At 39.0% G+C, this 21,638-nt stretch overlaps 1 protein-coding gene across 4 annotated transcripts in view; it reads right to left on the reverse strand.

Annotated features, from left to right (window-relative positions):
• Positions 1–21,638, reverse strand: part of Shab (potassium voltage-gated channel shaker cognate b) — a 307,081-nt gene that overhangs the window by 20,734 nt on the left and 264,709 nt on the right. For all 4 annotated transcript variants that reach the window (XM_083143980.1, XM_083143979.1, XM_083143978.1 and 1 more), the window contains 2 exons: positions 12,665–13,144; positions 8,706–8,880 (listed from right to left, as the gene is read on the reverse strand). In XM_083143980.1, coding sequence (XP_083000106.1) covers positions 8,706–8,880; positions 12,665–13,144 — 655 coding nt within the window. The remainder of the gene's footprint in view (positions 1–8,705; positions 8,881–12,664; positions 13,145–21,638) is intronic.

The raw sequence follows: 21,638 nt of genomic DNA on the forward strand, positions 1-21,638 counted from the left end.
TATACCTAAGAGTACACACGCACAAAGGGGGAAAAAAGCATATATAGCTTTTAGAAGCTTGTTGAAACGTGTATGTAGTCAAATCATTGTTTTCTAAAGACCGATAAAATGAAACTTCAACCAGCGAGTTTGGACATCGCTTCTTCAATGGTGAACAGGTGTACAGAGCGTACGTTAGTTACAGGACGTTAAAAAACTAACAGAAGTCTCTTATGACTAAGGTGTCATATGCATCAACGCCTGCGGACATTAATTTGATCAACAAGTTTGGACGAAAGTACTTGAAAACGATCCAAGTTCCAGCCATGGCTTGGATAAGTGCACTTACGATAGAAATGCGTTCGCTGTCTCAAGGGGACAGTTTTAAAATGATTGTCAGACAGGCAACATTTCTTTCACGGAAGGACCCCGCGCTGAAGACCCTATATTACACGTGTCCAGAAACAGCAGGGAGATCTTGCAACACTGATGAAAAGCACTGCTTCCATTTGATGCAAAGATGAAGAAAAACGGGACTTCACCTATTGCGTAGTGGTAATGTCCGGTGAATGCACGTAGTGGTTCGGATCTCACTTTAAACTCTAGGTCCTGTGCTTAAGAGCAAAAGGAACAGTTTCTATATCCAGCCAGACGCGAGGACCCGAAACTGCTCCTCCCACACCGACCTCTTGCAGAGACGAGCCGGGAAAAGAGAAGTCTGTGCGCTGAATGGTTTTACGAGTGTTTTACTTGTTCTCTTGCATATTAAACTTCCGATGGTGTAGAAAAATACATGATTGGGAACAGGACAGGTTGAAGATTTTACTTCCGTTAGGAAGGATCGAAACTTCCACTTGATTAGCCATAACTTGAAGTTTAAATTGTTTGTCAATAAGGAATACATGATAGTCTAAAAATAATTATTAATCATATTTTTTTACGAATCGTATCTACCCTAATAATCAACTATAGAAAATGCTTCACCTTGCAACATGGGGAGAAATTCATACTTTCTCGTGCCACGTTTTTTTTTTTCAGTAGCAGTGCCCATACCAACGATATTGAAATATAAGCATAGCTGGTGCGAAACTCTTCGTCTTAGTGGACTTACAACTCTAGGAATGAAGAAAAGTACAAGAGACACACGAATTTTAGTTCTCTGTTTGCTTTGAGTAGCTTCCAGTACATCTTAGATGAGGAGAAATTTGCCACAAGCAGACTTTGAAGGACTCCATGTGCGAAGGAAAAATGGCTTTGAAAAGGGCTGCAAAATGAAAAAAAAATTGAGATACTGTAATGCAATCAAAAATATGACAACAGAGAAGTTAAATTCGCTTAAATTCGTACAATTTGGATAGTCCCCCTCCCCTCCTTCAATTATGTTCCTAAACTCTCAGAGAATCAACTTTCCTGTAGTCAGAAAGGGACGAAATTCGTCTCTAGAATGGGCGCTCATAAAGGGAATCAAAATTGCTTACTTTTACAATTTTTCATTCTTATGGTGGTATTCATTTCTCCCCTTTCTGTTTTTCTTTCTCCATATTTTAGACATCTTTCCCACTCCTAGAATCTATATCTTCTTACTTCTAGTTGATTGATCTACTTCAGTCGCTTAAATTCAATCTGTAGTTCCAAGTTTTAATACACAGATACGGTGGCATTTTAAGTAGCTCACTTTGTATATACAGGGTGTTTCTAAAGGTCGTTTACAACGCTTGGGAGGTGATTCCTCACACGAAAACAAGCAAAAAGTCTAAGTTCCATTTTTACGACTGAGGCTTCGTTTCCGAGATAGGAGCCTCGCAAAAGGTGACAAAGTGAACGTCACACCTAACTGGGACGAATACTATCACAGATAGAGAGGCGGTTCCAAGGGAATCATAAAGGAATCGTATGTGCTCAGTCCGGAAGTCACTATGAAAAGTTCACTGCACGCATGCGCAATGGAGTCCTCAAAGGAATTGGGGATTTCCAGCAACAACAATGCATGGAAAAGGTATGTAACGCAGCAAGAAGGACCGTGACAATGAGAAATGCGTTCAAGACAACACATCCCGACCTCAAACATCAAAACATGACCACCGAACACAAAATCCGAAAAGTTGAGCACGGTTGCATACCCCAGTTACACGCGAGGAATGAACGAATCATGTCATGTGGCATACGAGAGACAGGAGGAGGGAAAGAAAAACACAATATCAGATGATTGCGACAACGTGTATTTTTACACGCGACAACTGCGTAATATCCCCCCCCCCACACACACACAACAAACAACAAATGCTACAATATCTTACGCACAGACAGTCCGTGTCACTGTACACCAACTGAAGATGTCACTTTCACCACACAAAGGGGGTGGGGAGCAATACCAAAAGTGTTCTCACTGGTATTTGCCGAGGGCAATAATCACAGACGGTTTTCAAAATGTCTGCCGTTTACTTCTACGCAGAGATGACAGCGACGAATCAAGGATTGTCGAGTACGAGCAAACAAGCCAGGTGTATCTGCTACCGTCGCGGCGTCGACGTTGATGCGAGCAACGAGGTCCTCAGCTGATGTGACAGGTGTGTCGTATACGAGGGTTTTCATTTCTCCCCAGAAGAAAAAATCGAGAGGGTTGAGATCTGGCGACCTCGGTGGCCAAGGCACAGGCTCATCCCTACCAATGAACCTATTGCGAAACACGTCATGCAGGAAATGTCGTACATTACGATCGAAATGAGCTGGTGCACCATCGTGTTGGTACCACATTTCTTGCCGCAGTGCCAAAGGTACGGTCTCCAACAGTTCAGGCAGAACCTCACTAAGAAATGCATGATACGTGCGACCATTCAGGCGAACAGGGAGAATGTATGGTCCAATTAAATGATCATGTACTATCCCGCACCACACATTCACTGAAAACCTGTGCTGGTGATGGGCCACAAAAAGTGCATGTGGGTTGTCAAAGTCCCATACATGACTGTTTCTACTATTGAAGACATCCATCCTGGTGAAAATGGCTTCATCTGTCCACAATACGTTTGCCCCGAAGTGAGGGTTTGTGTCCAGCTGATGCAACAACCATTGGCAAAACTCCATACGAGGGCGAAAGTCACGAGGTAACAGTTCTTGTACTTTCTGCAGTTTAAAAGGGTGCATTCCTTCATCTGACAACACTCGCCAAACATTCACATGAGACGTGTTTCGTGCCCGAGCGAGCACTCGCGTACTGGTGCCAGGATGTTCTGCGACCGCTGTTAACACATCTTCTGCAAACTGATGTGTGCGTACACTTCGGGGTCTTCCAACTTCTTGTCGCGGTGGTAACACTGACCCTGTTTCACGCAGTCGACTGTCCACTACCTGAAAGAAGGTGTGAGACGGTAAACGTCTATGTGGAAAGCGTTCTCCATAAAGACGCCTTGCCTCACGGCTATTACCACGTGCCTCCCCATACATGAGATGCATGTCAGCTAGCTGCGGGGTCGTATACGCAGCCATCTGTGTAATAGGGAGCTGGAACTGCAAAGTATTGTTTTTGTTTAACACTGGCACACTGCACAAATTGGCCGTATCACCGTACGAACACCACAGACCAATTGTTGCGATACTTGACTTGCCCACTCCACCACGTCAACTTCTTTCAATGCAACATACTAGTACTCTTCAATGCGTATGACAACCTAGAGCGAACTGCTGATCATATCCCAGCACCTGCAACACGATTGGGACGACTGCCGGAGAGAACCAACCCTTCGAGCTCCTCTCGCGGGAACAGCAGTCATGAAGGTCAAACGTAGACTACGAGAGCCAGACTTGCCTGTGCAGCGCTTCCAAAACTGGTCTCTTTTACGTCACAATGATCGCGTGCGAACACTTTTGGTATTGCTCCCCACCCCCTTTGTGTGGTGAAAGTGACATCTTCAGTTGGTGTACAGTGACACGGACTGTCTGTGCGTAAGATATTGTAGCATTTGTTGTTTGTTGTGTGTGTGTGGGGGGGGGGGATATTACGTAGTTGTCGCGTGTAAAAATACACGTTGTCGCAATCATCTGATATTGTGTTTTTCTTTCCCTCCTCCTGTCTCTCGTATGCCACATGACATGATTCGTTCATTCCTCGCGTGTAACTGGGGTATGCAACCGTGCTCAACTTTTCGGATTTTGTGTTCGGTGGTCATGTTTTGATGTTTGAGGTCGGGATGTGTTGTCTTGAACGCATTTCTCATTGTCACGGTCCTTCTTGCTGCGTTACATACCTTTTCCATGCATTGTTGTTGCTGGAAATCCCCAATTCCTTTGAGGACTCCATTGCGCATGCGTGAAGTGAACTTTTCATAGTGACTTCCGGACTGAGCACATACGATTCCTTTATGATTCCCTTGGAACCGCCTCTCTATCTGTGATAGTATTCGTCCCAGTTAGGTGTGACGTTCACTTTGTCACCTTTTGCGAGGCTCCTATCTCGGAAACGAAGCCTCAGTCGTAAAAATGGAACTTAGACTTTTTGCTTGTTTTCGTGTGAGGAATCACCTCCCAAGCGTTGTAAACGACCTTTAGAAACACCCTGTATATGTTTATAAAGCTAGATTATCGAATATTTCTATTAGATTGTCGACCTCGGCTGGTTAGTACAGCGTGTTTCGACGTAAGGGATCGCGAGTTCAAATCCCGGCCTGGGCATGAGTATTCTTTGCGACTGCCCCCTTATCAATTTCATTGTCACTGATACTCAACGTCGCGATTAGCCAGAAGTGACAAAAAAGTAACGCTAAATAACAAAAATCAAATCAAATTTCGATTAGATCAAGGTCGCTGTTTTTTCCTGATCTATTTTATACATTATGACGTATACCATAGCAGAATCTCCAACATATTGTTGTAAATCTTGTTCACAATGCTAAACTTAGTTTTTTGTATTTAAGATATTATCTATTTTAAATTCAAATTCTCTTCCATGAGACTTGTATGTGCTTTTAAAGATTCCATGGCATGATTATATCTAAAAAATTTCCCCCACGAAAAAAAAATCAAAAAGTAATGAAAAATATCAGTAGGCAGTTAAATATTCATAATGTCGCATTGTGGAATAAAAATTAACCCATATATATATATATATTTTTGCTTGGTGCTTTGGATCACTGCACGTAAATTTGGTGTATTTTTAGTAATAAGCACCTAGTAAATAAGGTTAGTAGGTCTAGAGACAATCCTAAATTCCTATTTTCCATTAAAAACCACGAGGCTCCTGAACTTTTAATATTTGGCGGTTTTCGCCCAACATTGCAACAATAAGAACTTTTCTTACCTCAAAACTTACAATAATTTCTCTTTCTGCCCCACAACCACAACAAAACCTCAAACAGGAAACAACGTCAATTTCAACAATGAAAGATTTCTGTGGGGAAAAAAATTATCCGCATTCTTTTGGGAAAAAAGACAGGCCTGGAAGGAATTTGGGTCGATATGTCCGCCGCCATGTTCCGGTGAGGATTATTTGTCGCATGGTCTCACTCCACAGCCCGTACAGATGAAGTGGACATCTGGCGGACAGCCAGCGAAGTTTGGCGATTGTCCAATTCCATTCAGAGATATGTCCTACCCTTCCTGGCAACTCCTTGGGTCTTATGGTACAGGGTTAATACTTCACTGTTTTTTCCCAACACGTGAAGATTCCAAGAAATTTTGGCAGCAGGGTGTACGACTAGTCTCTGGCCACACTGAGCAGAAATGTATTGTCCTGTCTCTACACAACGTTGCATGTTTGCTGGTGAATTTATGAGCTTGCTTGTGCAGCAAATTTGGGTCATTTATCGCATTTTCTTTCTGGCGATGCTGATAGGTGATTTCTGTGCTTACAAAACGCACGACCATTAGAAAACTAACAGAAGGTCATTGTTAAAGAACACAGCGCTATTGTTGGCAGTGTTTATATTGAACCACAACCTCCCCGATGGCGCAGTGGTAACGCCGCCGCCTTGTAATCAAGGGGTCCCGTGTTCGGTACCCGGTGGAGCCACATAGTGGTTCGAATCCCACTTTAAACTGTAGGTCCAGTCCCGATTAGCCTTATTGTGCATAAAGTGGACGTAAAACACCAAATCAACAAATCAAATTGAACCCATCATAGATGGCGGGTAAAATTTCTCTTTCGACATTTAGGCATATATATTTAGTGTCATGACCTACGTGATAGAAATTATTTCAAAATTGTGACCTTTTACAATATCAATATCAACAAGAACAAAGTGTATTATTTATTATAAATGCTGTAGACTATTTTTATCTTAGAAATGCCATTTGTTATGACTTCCAGTTCAAGGATTTCCATTTTGTAAACAAAACCTGACTTATCACTATATCGTGTTGAAAATTACTGAAGAATAATAAATAATAACTACGAAAGTACTTCCATTCTTATGGTGGAGGAACTTTTATTGTTTATTTTTGTTATTTAGCGTAGCATTTCTGCCACTTTGGGACAATCGCGACGTTGAGAGTGAGTGATGATGTCATTAAATCGATGAAGGGAGATTAACAAAGAACATCAATGTCCAGTCCACTCATGGATTCAAACCCGGGACCCGTGACGTCGTAGCGCTGTGCTAAGCACTCCGCCACGACTATAGAAATTATAAAATAAAATGTGAGTTTTCTTCGCTGTACAGCGCTTCCGCCACGCGGGAGCCGGGCGAAACAGTCACCACGGATGCTGTCAGTGTTGTCTGTGACGTTGAAGAGGGAAGCTGCACTTTTTTAGATGTGAACTCATTTTATTGTTTTTTCGCAAGTCTGATTTTAGCTAAGTGGTACAAATTGTTGATTATAGCTAAATAATAGTAAGTGTTATAATTATATGCTCTTGTGTGTTTGATCAGCGTGAAATAACCTTTTAAATGATGTCTGTTTGAAAACGCTAAGTCATGTAGGTTAGGCGTTAGACCACAGTTTTTGTAATGACGTCATTCCAGGCAAAGTGGCCACGAAACAGACAGACTCGAAAGGCAATGAAGGATGGATTAGATGTTTAAAATGTAAGAAGTGGGCACATGAAGAGTGCGCCGGTTGTGACGAAGAAGATGATGAGTTTGAGCGAATTTTGCAAATAGGCCTACGCCTAATCCTTTATTGATAAGACTATTGATTACGAATTACTATTTACTTTATCTTTTAAAGATTTCCATAATACTTTTTCTTAATGTGTATTACTTCAGCTTGTGTTGATTAAATACACACTCTGAATCAATGTGATTTGTTCATTTACCTATGCAGGTAAAATGGGACGGGGCTGGCCACTTTACCCAACCTAGGCGGGCAAAGTGGACACTTCGTACTTTTTTTAAAAATAAGTAACGTGTAGTTACATTTCAAAACAACAAGAATTAAAAAAATATAAAATAGAAATTGGAAGTAAAGTTATTATACTTACTATTGGTCTATGTTTCTATAACTTTGCTGATTAAAAAGGTATGATAAGAATTCATTAAACCTTAGAGTGGCCACTTTACCCTTCCTTCCCCTATATGTATTCAAGGAAATTACGCCAGAACAGGTGACTGGAAATCAAATATATATGTTAATAGGAATGGTATGGAGTAGGAATAGCCACAAAATCCGGATAACGGATATCCGAATGCAACGGATAATCCTTATATCCGAATAATTCGGATGTCGGGATAATCCGAATATACGGATAGTACAGATTTGATGAACAAGACGAATAAAATAATATGTGGATAGCCGTGAAACGGATAAACGAATGAACTGTCCGGATAATGCACACATTCGGATATCCGGACATTTAGGATAATCCGAATATCCGGATATCGGATAATCCATATGTCCGGATAAAATTTAATCCGGATTTCGCCATCCTTAGTATCGAGACGAGTCAAGCTACAGAGAATTCCCTGACATTCGCTACGAGACTCGGCGGCAAGCGGCCCGGCGTCAGGACTTGTCTTTCCCGGTGAATGGGGTCCGCGACAGTCGCTAGAGTCGGCTATTAAAATTAGTTTTCATATTGTGTAATAACCTTGACTACAGAAGGTGTTGAAAATGATGTCCCTCTGTTGCACCACATTCCTGGCATCTCCGAAGGAAATTGGCATTTATACGTGCAAGTTCGTCTACTGTAATTCTCCCGATTTCTCGTACAATACTCTCTTTTAACTCACGGATGTTGTGCGGATTGTCTTTGTATGCTTTATTTTTTAGATTTCCCCATTTTTCTTTCCACTTTTATTCAGAACTGACCCTGTTACTCTAAACTTTTTAACGAGGTTTAATATAGTGGTCCTATGTGGAACGGGAACACTAGGAAATTTCTTTGCAAAACGTCGTCGCACTTCTCCACAATTCCTCTTTCTGAAGTAACGCTCGACAAGATAAATCCTTTGTTGTAATGTAAACTTTTGTGGTGCCATATTAAGCCACAATCTTCAACACACGGACACAACACAACACAACTTCCGAGGAAGGATTATACTGGCGTCAGTCTGCAACGTCAACAGAAAGGGAAAGAGAGCGAAGGCAGGGAGAGCGAAAAAAACAGACTGTAGCGTGCGTCTGTGCGGACCCCGTTCACCGGGGAAGATAATCGCTGACGCCGGGCCGCTTGCCGCCGATTCTCGTCAGGGAATGCTCTGTATAATAAGACAGACACCTATACCAAGCAAATTCCACCGTCCAATCCCTATTCACGGAAAGGCAAGGAAAATATCCCCCTCCTGTAAGCTTACCCGCTCGTGCGCTGCCTAAGGTGTGGAGGCCGAACAGGTGCTGGTTGATGAGCCGTGTGGCGGAAGCGAATCCTCTGGTCGGCATGAAAGACGGACGGCGGCTTCTCTTGTCCAAGCTGTCTTGCGAGTCTCGGCTCCTCTCGGATTCCCCGAACCTTGTTCTCGGTCTCACGCCCTAAAAAACAGAAAACGTCATGTCAAAAACCCTATCGGCCATCTTTGCTCTTTCTCCAATGGAAAATAAAGAGTTCTTCCTTAAAAACACAACACTATGATTAAATGCATAGAATTGTAAAATATTTACATGTTTTGTGAGCATTTTATTTATGATATCCCTCCGGACATACAGGGCGAAAGTAAAAGTTAGGTGACATAGGTGAATGGCCACCACAGTCGCCAGACCTTGATTGATAGATAGATTAATTAAATTGCTTTATTTTACTTCGCCTTTTGTGTCACTTTTGGCTAATTTGCTAGGATGGGGATGAGTGCTGATATAATGGAATTGATGAATGGACACTCACTAACATCCATGCCCAGGCCGGGATTCGAACCCGGGACCCCTGGCGTCGTAGCGCAAAACAGTGAATTTGTTTATTTTGCTTCGATTTTCTGCCAGTTTTGGCTAATCGCGAAGATAAGGATGAAGGTGATAAGAAAGAAATGAAAGATGAAGGAACACTCACAAAGACACATGGAGAGCGCACAATAAAGTCCCATAGAAGATTATACTGGCCATGGTTCCAGACGCCAGAGCCTCGCTAGTCTGCAAAATGCAATCCAGTGTGTACTATGTGGAAGTGAGGTTGACATTTGAGTGTCTTGAGAAAGGGCCACCCCAGAACCTAACACCCTGTGTTTCTTTCTTGTGGAGACACGTAAAGGACAGCACGGTAAAAAATTGAAGCATGCATTTCTGCATATTCAACACGAACTGTAAGAATTTCACATCAGTCATGTGTGTGTTATGCACGTACTTGTTTCCCTATGCAAGCTGACTTTTGCCTCACCCTGTAGTTTCTTCAGTTTCATTTTAACGTTTTATATTACACCGTTTCAATACCAAGTCTTTTTTGAAAAGAGGAAGTAAATTATGATCTATATCTTCAAAAATAAAAAAACAATAATTGTTTAGAGATAATTTTAATTATTTAAACAAACGTTGATGTAAAAATGCAGTCAGAGATAATAGAATAGATAATAGATAATAACAGTTTTGAAAAGAAATACTTCCCCTACAAGACACCGGTATTAAGGCACTACGGGAGAAGTATTTTTGTTCATGACTGTACATCAAGTCAATATTTACAAATATATATTTTAATGCGTACACACTGTAGCCTTGTTTATTAATAATATATGCGGTTTTCTTGGGTAATTAGAAGTTAAACTTATCTCGTTGTTTAAATCTCGTTTGGCCTGAACGTTGACCCTTGTAGCAGAAGCCACGAGGCCTTGCCACTCTCACCTCTACATTCTGGGGGAAGCCACACTAAGCAAACGCTACACGAGAATTCACAAATGTGCACACAGCACACTAACTACTTCTAGGAAAACTGGCCGCAACGGGCTGTCTTAAAGAGATTAAAAGTCGGGATTAAACTATGAAATGGCAACACAGATCGTGTGCTACTCTGCTTTCCATTCGCTCCGCCCTGTTTAGGAGACGACATTTTTCTCGTTTCCGATTGGTGCAGATATTGTCGAGCGATTGCTAGCGTGGGAAGGTAACAGGTTAGACCAAACGCAGTTTATATAGATTAAAAGAATGAAATGCATTCAAATCTCTCAAAGGATATGCAAATTTAATAACATAATAATAATAATAATAATAATGAGGCAGATCCAGGATCGTCGCCACTAGGGGGGCGTAGACGGGCTTTAACCCACCATGAAATTGTCTTAGCCACCCTACTGACCGCCTAAATAGCCTACATAAGAAATTTCAGAACAATATAAAAAATAATTTAATAAGACAATCGTTTGTTGTGAAGATAAAGTTCCCCACAGAAATAAAGAAAGGGGGAGAGGAAGAGGACAAAAAGAATACGAAAGAAATGAAAGGAAAATGTCAACACGTTAATGTACAATATACAATAAACATACGCACGCAGAGAATAAAAGTAACAAAATAATATCAAACATTATTTTATAATTGTACGCTTCTGTTCACATGAAGTGGCACATTTTGTAAAATTGGACAGTTGAAGAATATGCCACTTTATATGAACAGGACTGTACAAATAAAGCGTGAAATGATTCAATAGGTAAAGTACAGAGCATTCCCTGACATTCGCTACGAGACTCGGCGGCAAGCGGCCCGGCATCAGCGCTTGTCTTTCCCGGTGAACGGGGTCCGCGACAGTCGCTAGAGTCGGCTATTAAAATTACAGTTTTCATATTGTGTACTAACCCTGATTACAGTAGGTGTTGAAAATGATGTCCCTCTGCTGCAACACATTCCTGGCATCTCCGAAGGAAATTGGCATTTACACGTGCAAGTTCGTCTACTGTAATTCTCCCGATTTCTCGTACAATACTCTCTTTTAACTCACGGATGGTGTGCGGATTGTCTTTGTATTACTTTATTTTTTAGATTTCCCCATTTTTCTTTCCACTTTTATTCAGAACTGACCCTGTTACTCTAAACTTTTTTACGATGTTTAATATAGTGGTCCTACGTGGAACGGGAATACCAGGAAATTTCGTTGCAAAACGTCGTCGCACTTCTCCACAATTCCTCTTTCCGAAGTAACACTCGACAAGATAAATCCTTTGTTGTAATGTAAACTTTTGTGGTGCCATATTAAGCCACAATAATCAACACACGGACACGACACAACATAACTTCCGAGGGAGGATTATACTGGCGTCAGTCTGCAGCGTCAACAGAAAAGGAAAGAGAGCGAAGGCAGGGAGAGTGAAACAGACTGTAGCGTGCGACTGTCGCCGACCCGTTCACCGGGAAAGACAAGCGCTGACGCCGGGCCGCTTGCCGCCGAGTCTCGTAGCGAATGTCAGGGAATGCTCGTAGTATATACTCATAACAGTGGTTTTAATAATCATGAAAAATAAACAGTAAGAAATAAAAGTGAAACTATAAAATGTTACTAACAGGTTCCTTATGAGAATAATGGCAAGGAAATAACAGTATAGAAATAATCACTAATAGGGGTCCCGGGTTCGATACTCGGTGGAGGCATATAGTGGTTCGGATTCCACTTTAAAACTGTAGGTCCGGTCCAGATTAGCCTTACTGTGCATAAAGTGGTCTTAAAACACTAAAATCAACCAACCAAATAATCACTAATAGGCCCTTGACACAATAAAGAGTAATATTGAAAACTAACAGGCAATGAGATTATATTTTTTAGATAAAGCAATGGAGGAGAAGAAATTGAAAGAAACAGCCTCTATCAAAATGCTTGTATGAGGCGCCATCCGTTGTTACATTTCGTCAACTGTTGAGAAAACTGCTTGAAAATTTTACCCGAAATGCCATCACTGGTCTATAGCAATATCAAACTCTGAACAAGTACTCAGAGGCGTTTCCTGAACGCATGCGGTGCATGCTGTACATGCGTCAATTGTGAAAAAAAGGACAGCTTGCTCTGCGACGACATTAATGAGCATTTCTACATTCTAATTTCTTCATATAGGAGAAATATTTATTTTACACGAGAGCGCTCAACTAAGATTATATTACATTTCTTGGATCTGAAGTGACGCATGCGTCAATTGTGGGAAAATAATTATTACTTTCTTTCACCTCAGATCCAAGAAATGTAATAAAAGCTTAGTTGAGCGCTCTCGTGTAAAATAAATAATTCTCCTATATGAAGTAATTAGAATGTAGAAATGCTCATTAATGTCGTCGCAGAGTAAGCTGTCCTTTATCCCACAATTGACGCATGCGCAGCATGCGTTCAGGAGACGCCTCTGCACAAAAAAAGTCTTACCTGCTGGAACCGTGTCTTCCGATGTTTGGGCAGCGGCGTTTCGTTCAGGCTGCCATGACTACCTCTATCAGCGGAACTCAGACTTCTATTGAACGCCTCCTCAAGGGTTGAATCCCCTCTGAGGGCACTCTCCAACGCCGTGTCACCAGAGGCACTTTTGACGGGGCCTCGCGTCGGTTGATGACCGAAGAAACCCCCTACTCCCTTGGGACTGGGAGTCCTCACTTGCCCTCCTTGGTCGGTATCTAAGGGATTCACATAGAGATTACTGTCGAAAGCACAAGAGGGATCCACTATGTCGGACGTTAGGTCACCTTGAGAAACAAAAGGGTGCGTATTGCAGCTTGCATAAGTGTCCGAGCTATCCACACTTCCCATATCGTTCATTCTCATGGCTTTCATTTCAATGCACACTGTGTTTTTGAAATCACTCGTGGGGAGGGGCATAAGGTTCTCGGCGTCGATAAACTCCTTAAATTCCTGAGGACAGAAAGAAAACAGATGTAGCACCGTTTGGAGAGACACACCATGTTTGTTGATCGTTAGAATAAAGAGCTGGATCGAGCTCAAGCCTTTTGTCCACTGCCAAAGCTGCAAGATGAACCAAAAAACAAAAGCAAAGTTTTATAATCACAGCTGTTTTCACACAGTAATAGCACGATAAAGATGCAAGTGAATGTATAGTCAACCAACGTGAAGATTGTTTCAATATATTCAGATTACTCAAAATCCTTTTACGTGACTGACGAAGTTCAAAGTTCTTTGCGAGTAAAAATAATGAAATTATGAACTCTCCTTTAACGATTATGCAATAAAAGCTTGTATTGTTAAGATATTGCTTAGATGTGAAACATGGCAATATTAACTTCACTACACAAGATTGGAGGAATTGCTTAAATTATTTCGGAAGCAAACACTAGGCGATATTGTTCATTTTCTTATATTCAAGGGATTAAAAATTGTTTATCAGTCTGCTTCGGATTTGAAAACTGTTGATCGAATTAATACGTTCTTCCAAAGTGAAACAGCGTATACGGTTAATTCTCTTTTATACAAAAGACGAAGAATAGTTTATATTGCATGCAAATATGAACAGCTCTGACGGTGAGGAATAAAGTGATGGGTACTTGGGTGGGTACAAAGTACTCAACCGTTGGATCAGAATTAAAAGAGCAATGCCACTACCTCAGATGCTCAGCCGTCATGTTTTTCGCCTGTGCTATCTTTACTCATTCGTGTTGACAAGTAGGCCTACCAATTGATTTTCAAGTTTCTGTTTAAAATAACTAATAAGAAGCATGCAGATTGTTCATTTCATGTAGCAGATCCCGACACTCACTTCACCTCTGTATGTCCAGAAAACATTACGAATATCCCTCTCAACAGTTCAACAGCTGTGCACTTTGGATGCAGCCAACATATATTTCCCTTCTCTTCTGTAAAATACTTAGTAATAACGTATGCGATATTCAAATTATATAAAAATGAAAATTAAGTTCAAACTTCTTCAGACATCTTTGAAGCTTGTACGTGAAAGAGATTTCGTTCAAATTTCTTAAGAATGTATGAACAACGACGTTTAAACGTTACAAGATTCGGAAAAAAGGCTAGTAGCAATGTTTGAAAAGTTGTGCCTTTTCCACAATTCCATGAACTCAGTATTCATCCTCATCGTCGCTATGTGCAATAAAAATGCAACTTCAAAGTAAATGAAAGAGATATCCATGTCTCTTTAAGAACAAGATGACACAATCAGAAATCTTCTGGTCATTGAATTATTGTTAATAATTAGACTGAGGATTTTTATTGAAATGAACGTTTTTATTGGAAAGGCATATTTAACAATAACTGTTTTATTGAACTCGTAAATCGTAGCTCTTTTGTATTTCATATTTTAGGTATCAATGCATATTTTGCAAAATTTTTCCCAACTGTTACTTATTTTAGCACAATAAAGGCTTTTCCCAGATTGGAAACTTGTTTGATTCACTATATAAAGACGTTATCTTTTTAATTAACCCCTAGCAACCACAATGGGGGTGTTACCAAGGCCACCAATTCACCCGTCGCTCCACATGGGGAGGAATGTGCCTTGCTGGATGGCACGACTGGCAACTCACCATGTTAGGTTAATTCTTGTATCGATTACTAGTGATATTTAGTGGTATTTTCTCTCCTAAACTCTTCAGATTGAAATATATGAAAGCAGATTGACAAAAAGTAACGATGCCAGATAGTGGAGATATTCCATTCTTGACTTTTGAACAAGGGGGCGGGGAGAGTACTGGACTGCAGTGACTGCAATGACATGTTTGGTAATGTTTGTTTGAATTAGGTAAGAATACTTGTCGACTTCATTTTGCAGCTGAAATAGAAGAGCCATGTAATGTACCAAACACGAAATTCACTCTCTCACTAAATTGTACATATATTGTTGGGGCACATTCCAGCCTACATACTATTGTGTACCGATAAGCCTAATTGTAGACTGTTAAAAATCTGGAAATAAATTGAGCTGAAGATTGCAACATGAATTTTTATGAGCCGTTTTGATGTAACATTTTCAGTATAAAATTGCTAAATTCTCATACACTGTCTTGAATGTGTGGCAGTATGTCATTGTATACAGCAGTAGAATTGTATTCGTAATTACTGTTAATGTTAATTTATTATGTAGTGCATACAAATCCTCAGTCTTTTATTTAAACTAAACGAGTTTTAACAGCCACCCAGGAAGAAATTAACAATATCGCCCATACTATTATAAAGCTGACTATACATTGCATTTGCTTTAATGCGGAAAGCTGAGCGACAAAGGGCAACAATCATCTTGTCCAATGGGATAAAATGGTCACCGATGACGTTTACATGCGGGACATCCAATCCAATATGAACTAGATTCCAAGCTAATTCAGCGCTCTCTCTTAGTTTTGTGTGTGTTTGATAAACTTATGGGAAATGACGAAACTCACAATTCCATCCATATTGAAACAATGAGCTTTCTTATCAGTTGCCGAAGTAATGTCTAGATATTGAGCAAGCCCATAGCACCTAGGAAATTTAAGCAAAAGGGCCATCCACTGAATATGAAAGAATAGTTTGGAACCCACCTTGAAAACGTATGGTATGTAGTAGGGTCAATGATATTGTAAATAACATTATCGTAGATGATAGGAACACACTGAAGGTAAAAACAAGTGTTATACTGAGCATACCATTTGCATTACGGAATATTCGTTGTATGTTGTGTGCTGCGTTCATGTAAAATTTTACTCTTTACAAGATAACGTTAAATTTTAACCTTATAATATTATAACTCGTTATATTGAAGTCAGCACCCTAGAAAATTGTAGGAAACGATACTTTAACGGCCGTTAAAAATATGAAAAATTTTCATTTTGGAAAAATGGAGAATTTTGTAGGATTCCTCCGTGTTGTGATCTGTGAAAAGTGACACCACTTCTTCATCAGAAACAGTATATTATTTTTTCGTGTGCGAACACACACTAACAGGAAATAAGGAAATACCCATAAGTCCGTGTCTAAGCGCCTTGTATCAATTTTAACAGTGTTTTTATTGCATTTTCGTATTTGGTTTCCTTTGCTTCCGGTGCCAATTCGTTCATTAGGCTTCGGTAAATTTTTCTTAATTTTTGTGCAACTTGAGATGACAACAATGTCTTCGTGTTCATATTTCGTACGTTGCCAAATGGTTTTTAGTTTTTTTAGGAGTTCTGACGATGGAAAGTAAGAGCATATACTCACTCTGTGAACCTGCCAAAATAAGTTTGCTGGCGGGTGCTGGCTGTTTGTTTTTTTTTGTTTTCTTGCAGGATTTTTCTCGTTTTGATTCGTAGTCCAACGGTGAAAATCTCACGAACTGGAGAACAAATACAAGCGCCAACACGCCCCTGTTCGGTTTTCAAAGATGTGATGGGGATTGCAGCACATATTACTATGATCTGTGTAGCGGAGCGGTTTGGATGGTCTCTAACGCAGTTTTGTGATAGACGAAGCGACATTTTCCCCTCTTGTTATTTCATAAAAATGAAACAGTACTTTCCCGATATCACTAGATAAATGATGCAGTATTCTCCATGAAATCACTTGATAGATGAAGCGGTACTTTCTGTGACATCACTTGATAGATGACACTTTCCCTGATGTTATTTGACAAATGAATTCGCACTTTCCATGATATCATTTGATAGATGGTGTATTTTCTTTGATATTGTTTGCACAGATGAAGTTGTACTTCTTGCAATATCATGTGATAGATACAGGAATGATTTCCCTGATATTATTTGATAGCTGAAGTCTTCGTTAATATAATTTGATAAATGAAGTAGCACTTTCTTGCTATCACTCGATAGATGAAACGGTACTTTCCGTAATATCACTTGATAGATGAAGTGGTACTTTTCGTGATATCGCTTGATAGATGAAGCGGTACTTTCCCTGATATCACTTGATAGATCATTCAGTATTTTCTCTGATTTAATTTGATACATGGGCAGATGAAGTGGCACATTTTGTGATATCATGTGATGGATGCAGCAATGAATTCTCCATCACATGATAGATTAAGCCGCTCTACTCCAGACGCCTGTCACACAACCAGAGGGTTTCGATATCGCCAACCAGCCTTTGGTCCCATATTAGTAATACTTTGAACACCTCTGGTGTTAAAAACAACAATTCTAGACCTATTTCTTCCCTATGTTAGAGGTCGCTACATCAAGTCGATGATTACTGACAATGTTCTGCAGAAAGATGCAGCATAGGAAGTAACGGGATATGAAAGGTTAAGAAAAAATGAAAATAGCGAAAAAGAAATAATCAAAACCTTGGGTAATTTACTAGCATGATCGAAGCTATTTAGATACCAGAAGCACTAAACAGTGCGCCCGTACTCCGCCACGTTGATTTGATTGTACGTTTTAACTATTCGTCCATAGTACTTAATTTTCTTTCAGAAGATGCAATAACTAAGATTATCTGTTCGTTTATGAAGACCAAATAATTAAGGAAATCCATACAACCTCAACTGTCATTTGAATGGAAGATAGTCCATTTAAAAAAAATAGTGAAATATTTCCACAACTCTTGTTTATATTGATTGATTGGTTGGTTTGGTTTACTTCGCATTTCTGCCACTTTTAACTAATCGCGAAGTCACAACTTTTGGCCATATGCATATAAATGGGAAATAATTTAGTGAAAAATTACTATATTTAAAGTAGGATATAAACAAATGTGTACAACTCTTGTATGCATGTGTCATATTCATACATACAATTATCTCATATGGGCCTGTAAAGTGGATTAAAAAAAGTTAAAAAAAACTCCCAATTTTTTTAACGATAAAACATCATATACTCCAAAGGTCAATACAAGCTAGGATTCTGTTTAGAATGAGAAATTCAGTCAATTTAAAGAAATTATCATGATAATACAAAAATGAGAAAATAAAGAAGGATCTAATTGAATGCAAAAAGAGATGATGATAAGACACCATGTAGGTTTGTTTGACTCCAAAACATCTAAAAAATCATGGTGGGACTTGAACTGAAGTATTCGTCACTGAAGGGAACCTCTCATCTAATGGGTGGTCTTCTTTACAAACCGATAAACCCACTATCTGGACAGAGAAGTGACGCAAAACTCAGGCACACTCATCCGTTCTTCCTTTATGGCCCACGTTATCAGGCAATGTGGGCGGTGACGTCACACTATTCATTGAGTACTCTTTCCAATCGCCAGGGGGTGTCGATTCTCAACCCACGGCAAGATGACGTCATTTCAACAGCGCCACAAGCTGCTGTGGAGAGCTTGCAAAGAACTTCATGTCAATCGCGCACTCTTAGTGGGGCGTTTTAAAGGCTACAATTTCAAAATAAGTTATCTAGAAACGAATTTGACACGATGATGACGACAAAAGTTTGTACGTGAAGGAAAAGGCACATTAAAACAATATCACTTTGGGACAACAGTGGAAAACAAGCTGTATGACAACCAACGACATTGACAGCCCACTACATTTCGCATCTCATATTGTGAAGATTCTATCTTCTTCCTTATGAGTTTCTAGTGTTCCAGAAGAGTGCTGGGATGATAGATTTAACGAAAGCCACTGACGCTACCTTCCACTGCCTTGTTCGTCCATCCTCTCTTCTCCTGTATTTTCCATACAAACTTGTTCGAAAACATCAGCCACAGAATTGTTTACATGCCTCTACGGATGTAAAACCATGTGGCTTATGAATTACAGAGTTACAGACATACCTTGAAATAATAATATATAATTTTAAAATGTTGAAATTCTGCTATTAAGAATACGGAAGCTGAATATGGCTAGATGAGTGCAAAGAAAAGATATTGGCAAGTTAGGTAAAGGAATAAAAGAAATTGCGCTGAAGCAAAACATTTTGAGATACAAAGGAATGAAAATATTCGACAAAGGAAACAATTAGAGAAAGAAATGCAAAGCAAGTGTGAGACTTTCAAAACGAGCTTGACGTTTTGTTTTATGGCATGTGTATGTACATATTATTTCCTATGTACATTCTTTGTGCATGTACGCGTGGTTATATATAAATGTATATACAAACACAGTAAGCACATAGAGAACATAAGGATCTGAAGCCAGTGATATAGATTTTCTAAGATTTTGTACCTTTTTGTACATAGATTATTACTAATGTAAACTGATATTATATCGATTTATTTTGTCAGTCTATGTATAGCAAGTCTAAAAACAACATATGTACAAATTAACTTACTTAATACTTAAGCAAACTAGGTTTAAAAACTAAAAAGTAAGGTAATTACTGAAAAGTAAACGAACAAGGATTATAAATTGTATGACTGCAGAAAATAAGAATCAAGCTTTGGTATGAGACATGAAAAACCTCTGTAACTTGATACAACAGTAACTGCGAGAAGCATTTATTTACTTGAGTGTCTCACGTGTACGTAAAAAAAAGCATAATTACTTCCATAATATCTTGAGCTTAATCTTTATTAACTGATGCTGTACGAGAAAGTGAATTGTATAACCATACTTATGTAAGCTTAAAGAAAGAAAAAAGCAGGATCAATCTGGCAACCGCGCACTCACCTCGGCAACACCGCAGCTGACGTCACCACGTCTACGCATTTTGGGTTTGAAGAGGGATATTCTCTCCCTCCCCACACTCCTCTTTTGAGTGGTCCTGCAATGCATTACAGTGTTTATCCTATAACCATACGTCTTTCGATTAAAAGAGTTAAAGCAAACATGAATGACATATCTTTTTCCTTTTTAAAAAAGAACTCCTAGCACCTCCAGATCCAACATGGCGCCAACACTTAACAATTTAGTGCAGTGCTGCTTCATTCGTGAAGTCGTCTTGGCAAGGTGAAATAGTAGCAATACAAGATGCAGCTGAGTTCAATAGTATATTAAAAATATATATGAATATATATATTGCCAGTGCGTTGCTACGAGCAGGAAACCAGTTGAATTATTTTGTGTTGAGAGCAGATTTAAAATTTATGCATGCATAAATACTTAAATAATTACTAAATTAATAGCGATATTTACACTCTTCACTGACGCTAATAATTACAAATTAGACTCTGTTTTGAAAGTTTGAGTTCGTAAGGAACTGGTAAAATATTAAGAAACGAGTGTTAACTTGTAACCACAATATGATTTTTTAACATTTTTTAACCTTTCAAAAGCTATTATCCCTATAGTCACGGTATTTGATTTGGTATGACAAAATCGGAATAACCAAATTTAGTAAATACATATTAGTGGCTAATGATAATTTAGAGTAAATGGAAGTTATAGAGTGAATGAAATTTTTATTTAAAAAAGAGAAATCGACTTGACAAAAATAAAAAATCTGGGCAGTAGACACCAAAGTTAACATCAAAATGGCTGCAATTATTAGCAAACGATTTGCTAAAAGGAAGAAGAAAATTGTAAATCCCATAAGTTTGGAACTTAATGTTCTTAAGTTGAGCTGAGATGGTTTAAGATGTTGAAAATTGAATTGCTGGATAATTAACGTCTGCATGCGAGACTGCCGGACTGTATAGGCAATTTTAAGAATGGATTAAACTAAGAAACGAAAAGTTTTCTAACAGATGTTAAGAATTAGTGAAACATTTTCAGATGAATGAATGCCTGAATAGTCTGAAGAATAATTTTGACTCTCAGATTATACATTCTTGAATTGTAAACGTTGAAAGTGGTTCTAATAATGTCAAAATAAGAGATATGATGAAAACTGTCACGACTTAAATTTGCCATTAAAGTAACGGTGGTGGCTATGGAGGAAATTGGTAAGTAAATTTATATTTCGATAATACTGAAAATGAATTGAACTAATGTCCAAGAATGTGTAAAAGAACTGAGAATGATTTTAGTAATACGTGAAAAACTATGTAAATGCCTATGTTAACATAAGGAATTTGAACAGTTCTTAGAAGAAATATTATAGTCGAATGGCTATTATGGAAATATTAAAACTAAAATATTTGGAATTTGTGAAGAACGGACAGAAAAACATTACAGACTCTTCACACGATGAGAATGTAGTGATTAGAATGTAGGCAGTCGAATAGGAATGTTAATTCCGAGAACGGAACGAGATTCAGATTCCTCCAAGTACAGTACAGTAAATTTGTACAAGATTGGAGACAACGGGCAACATTTTATCAAGATTTCAAACAATTTAAGGCAACAATACTGAAATCATTTAGTGTTGACAAGCCCATTGCTATTGTTCAAACTAGCTATAACTATATTAAATTTAATGACCATTTTTCTACATTAGGGAAATCTTTATTTGTTATAATTATTAATGAAGAACAAGATGTACTTGACAGAAAGATCTATAATGGGAATGGCAGTCAAGTCTCCGCAAATCAAGTGCAAAGTAGAATTAAGAATATGAAGTGCAATATTCTTTGTGTTAAGCAT

Source organism: Lepisma saccharinum, chromosome 22, assembly GCF_977018435.1.
Source record: "Lepisma saccharinum chromosome 22, izLepSacc3.1, whole genome shotgun sequence".
Lineage (NCBI taxonomy): Eukaryota > Metazoa > Arthropoda > Insecta > Zygentoma > Lepismatidae > Lepisma > Lepisma saccharinum.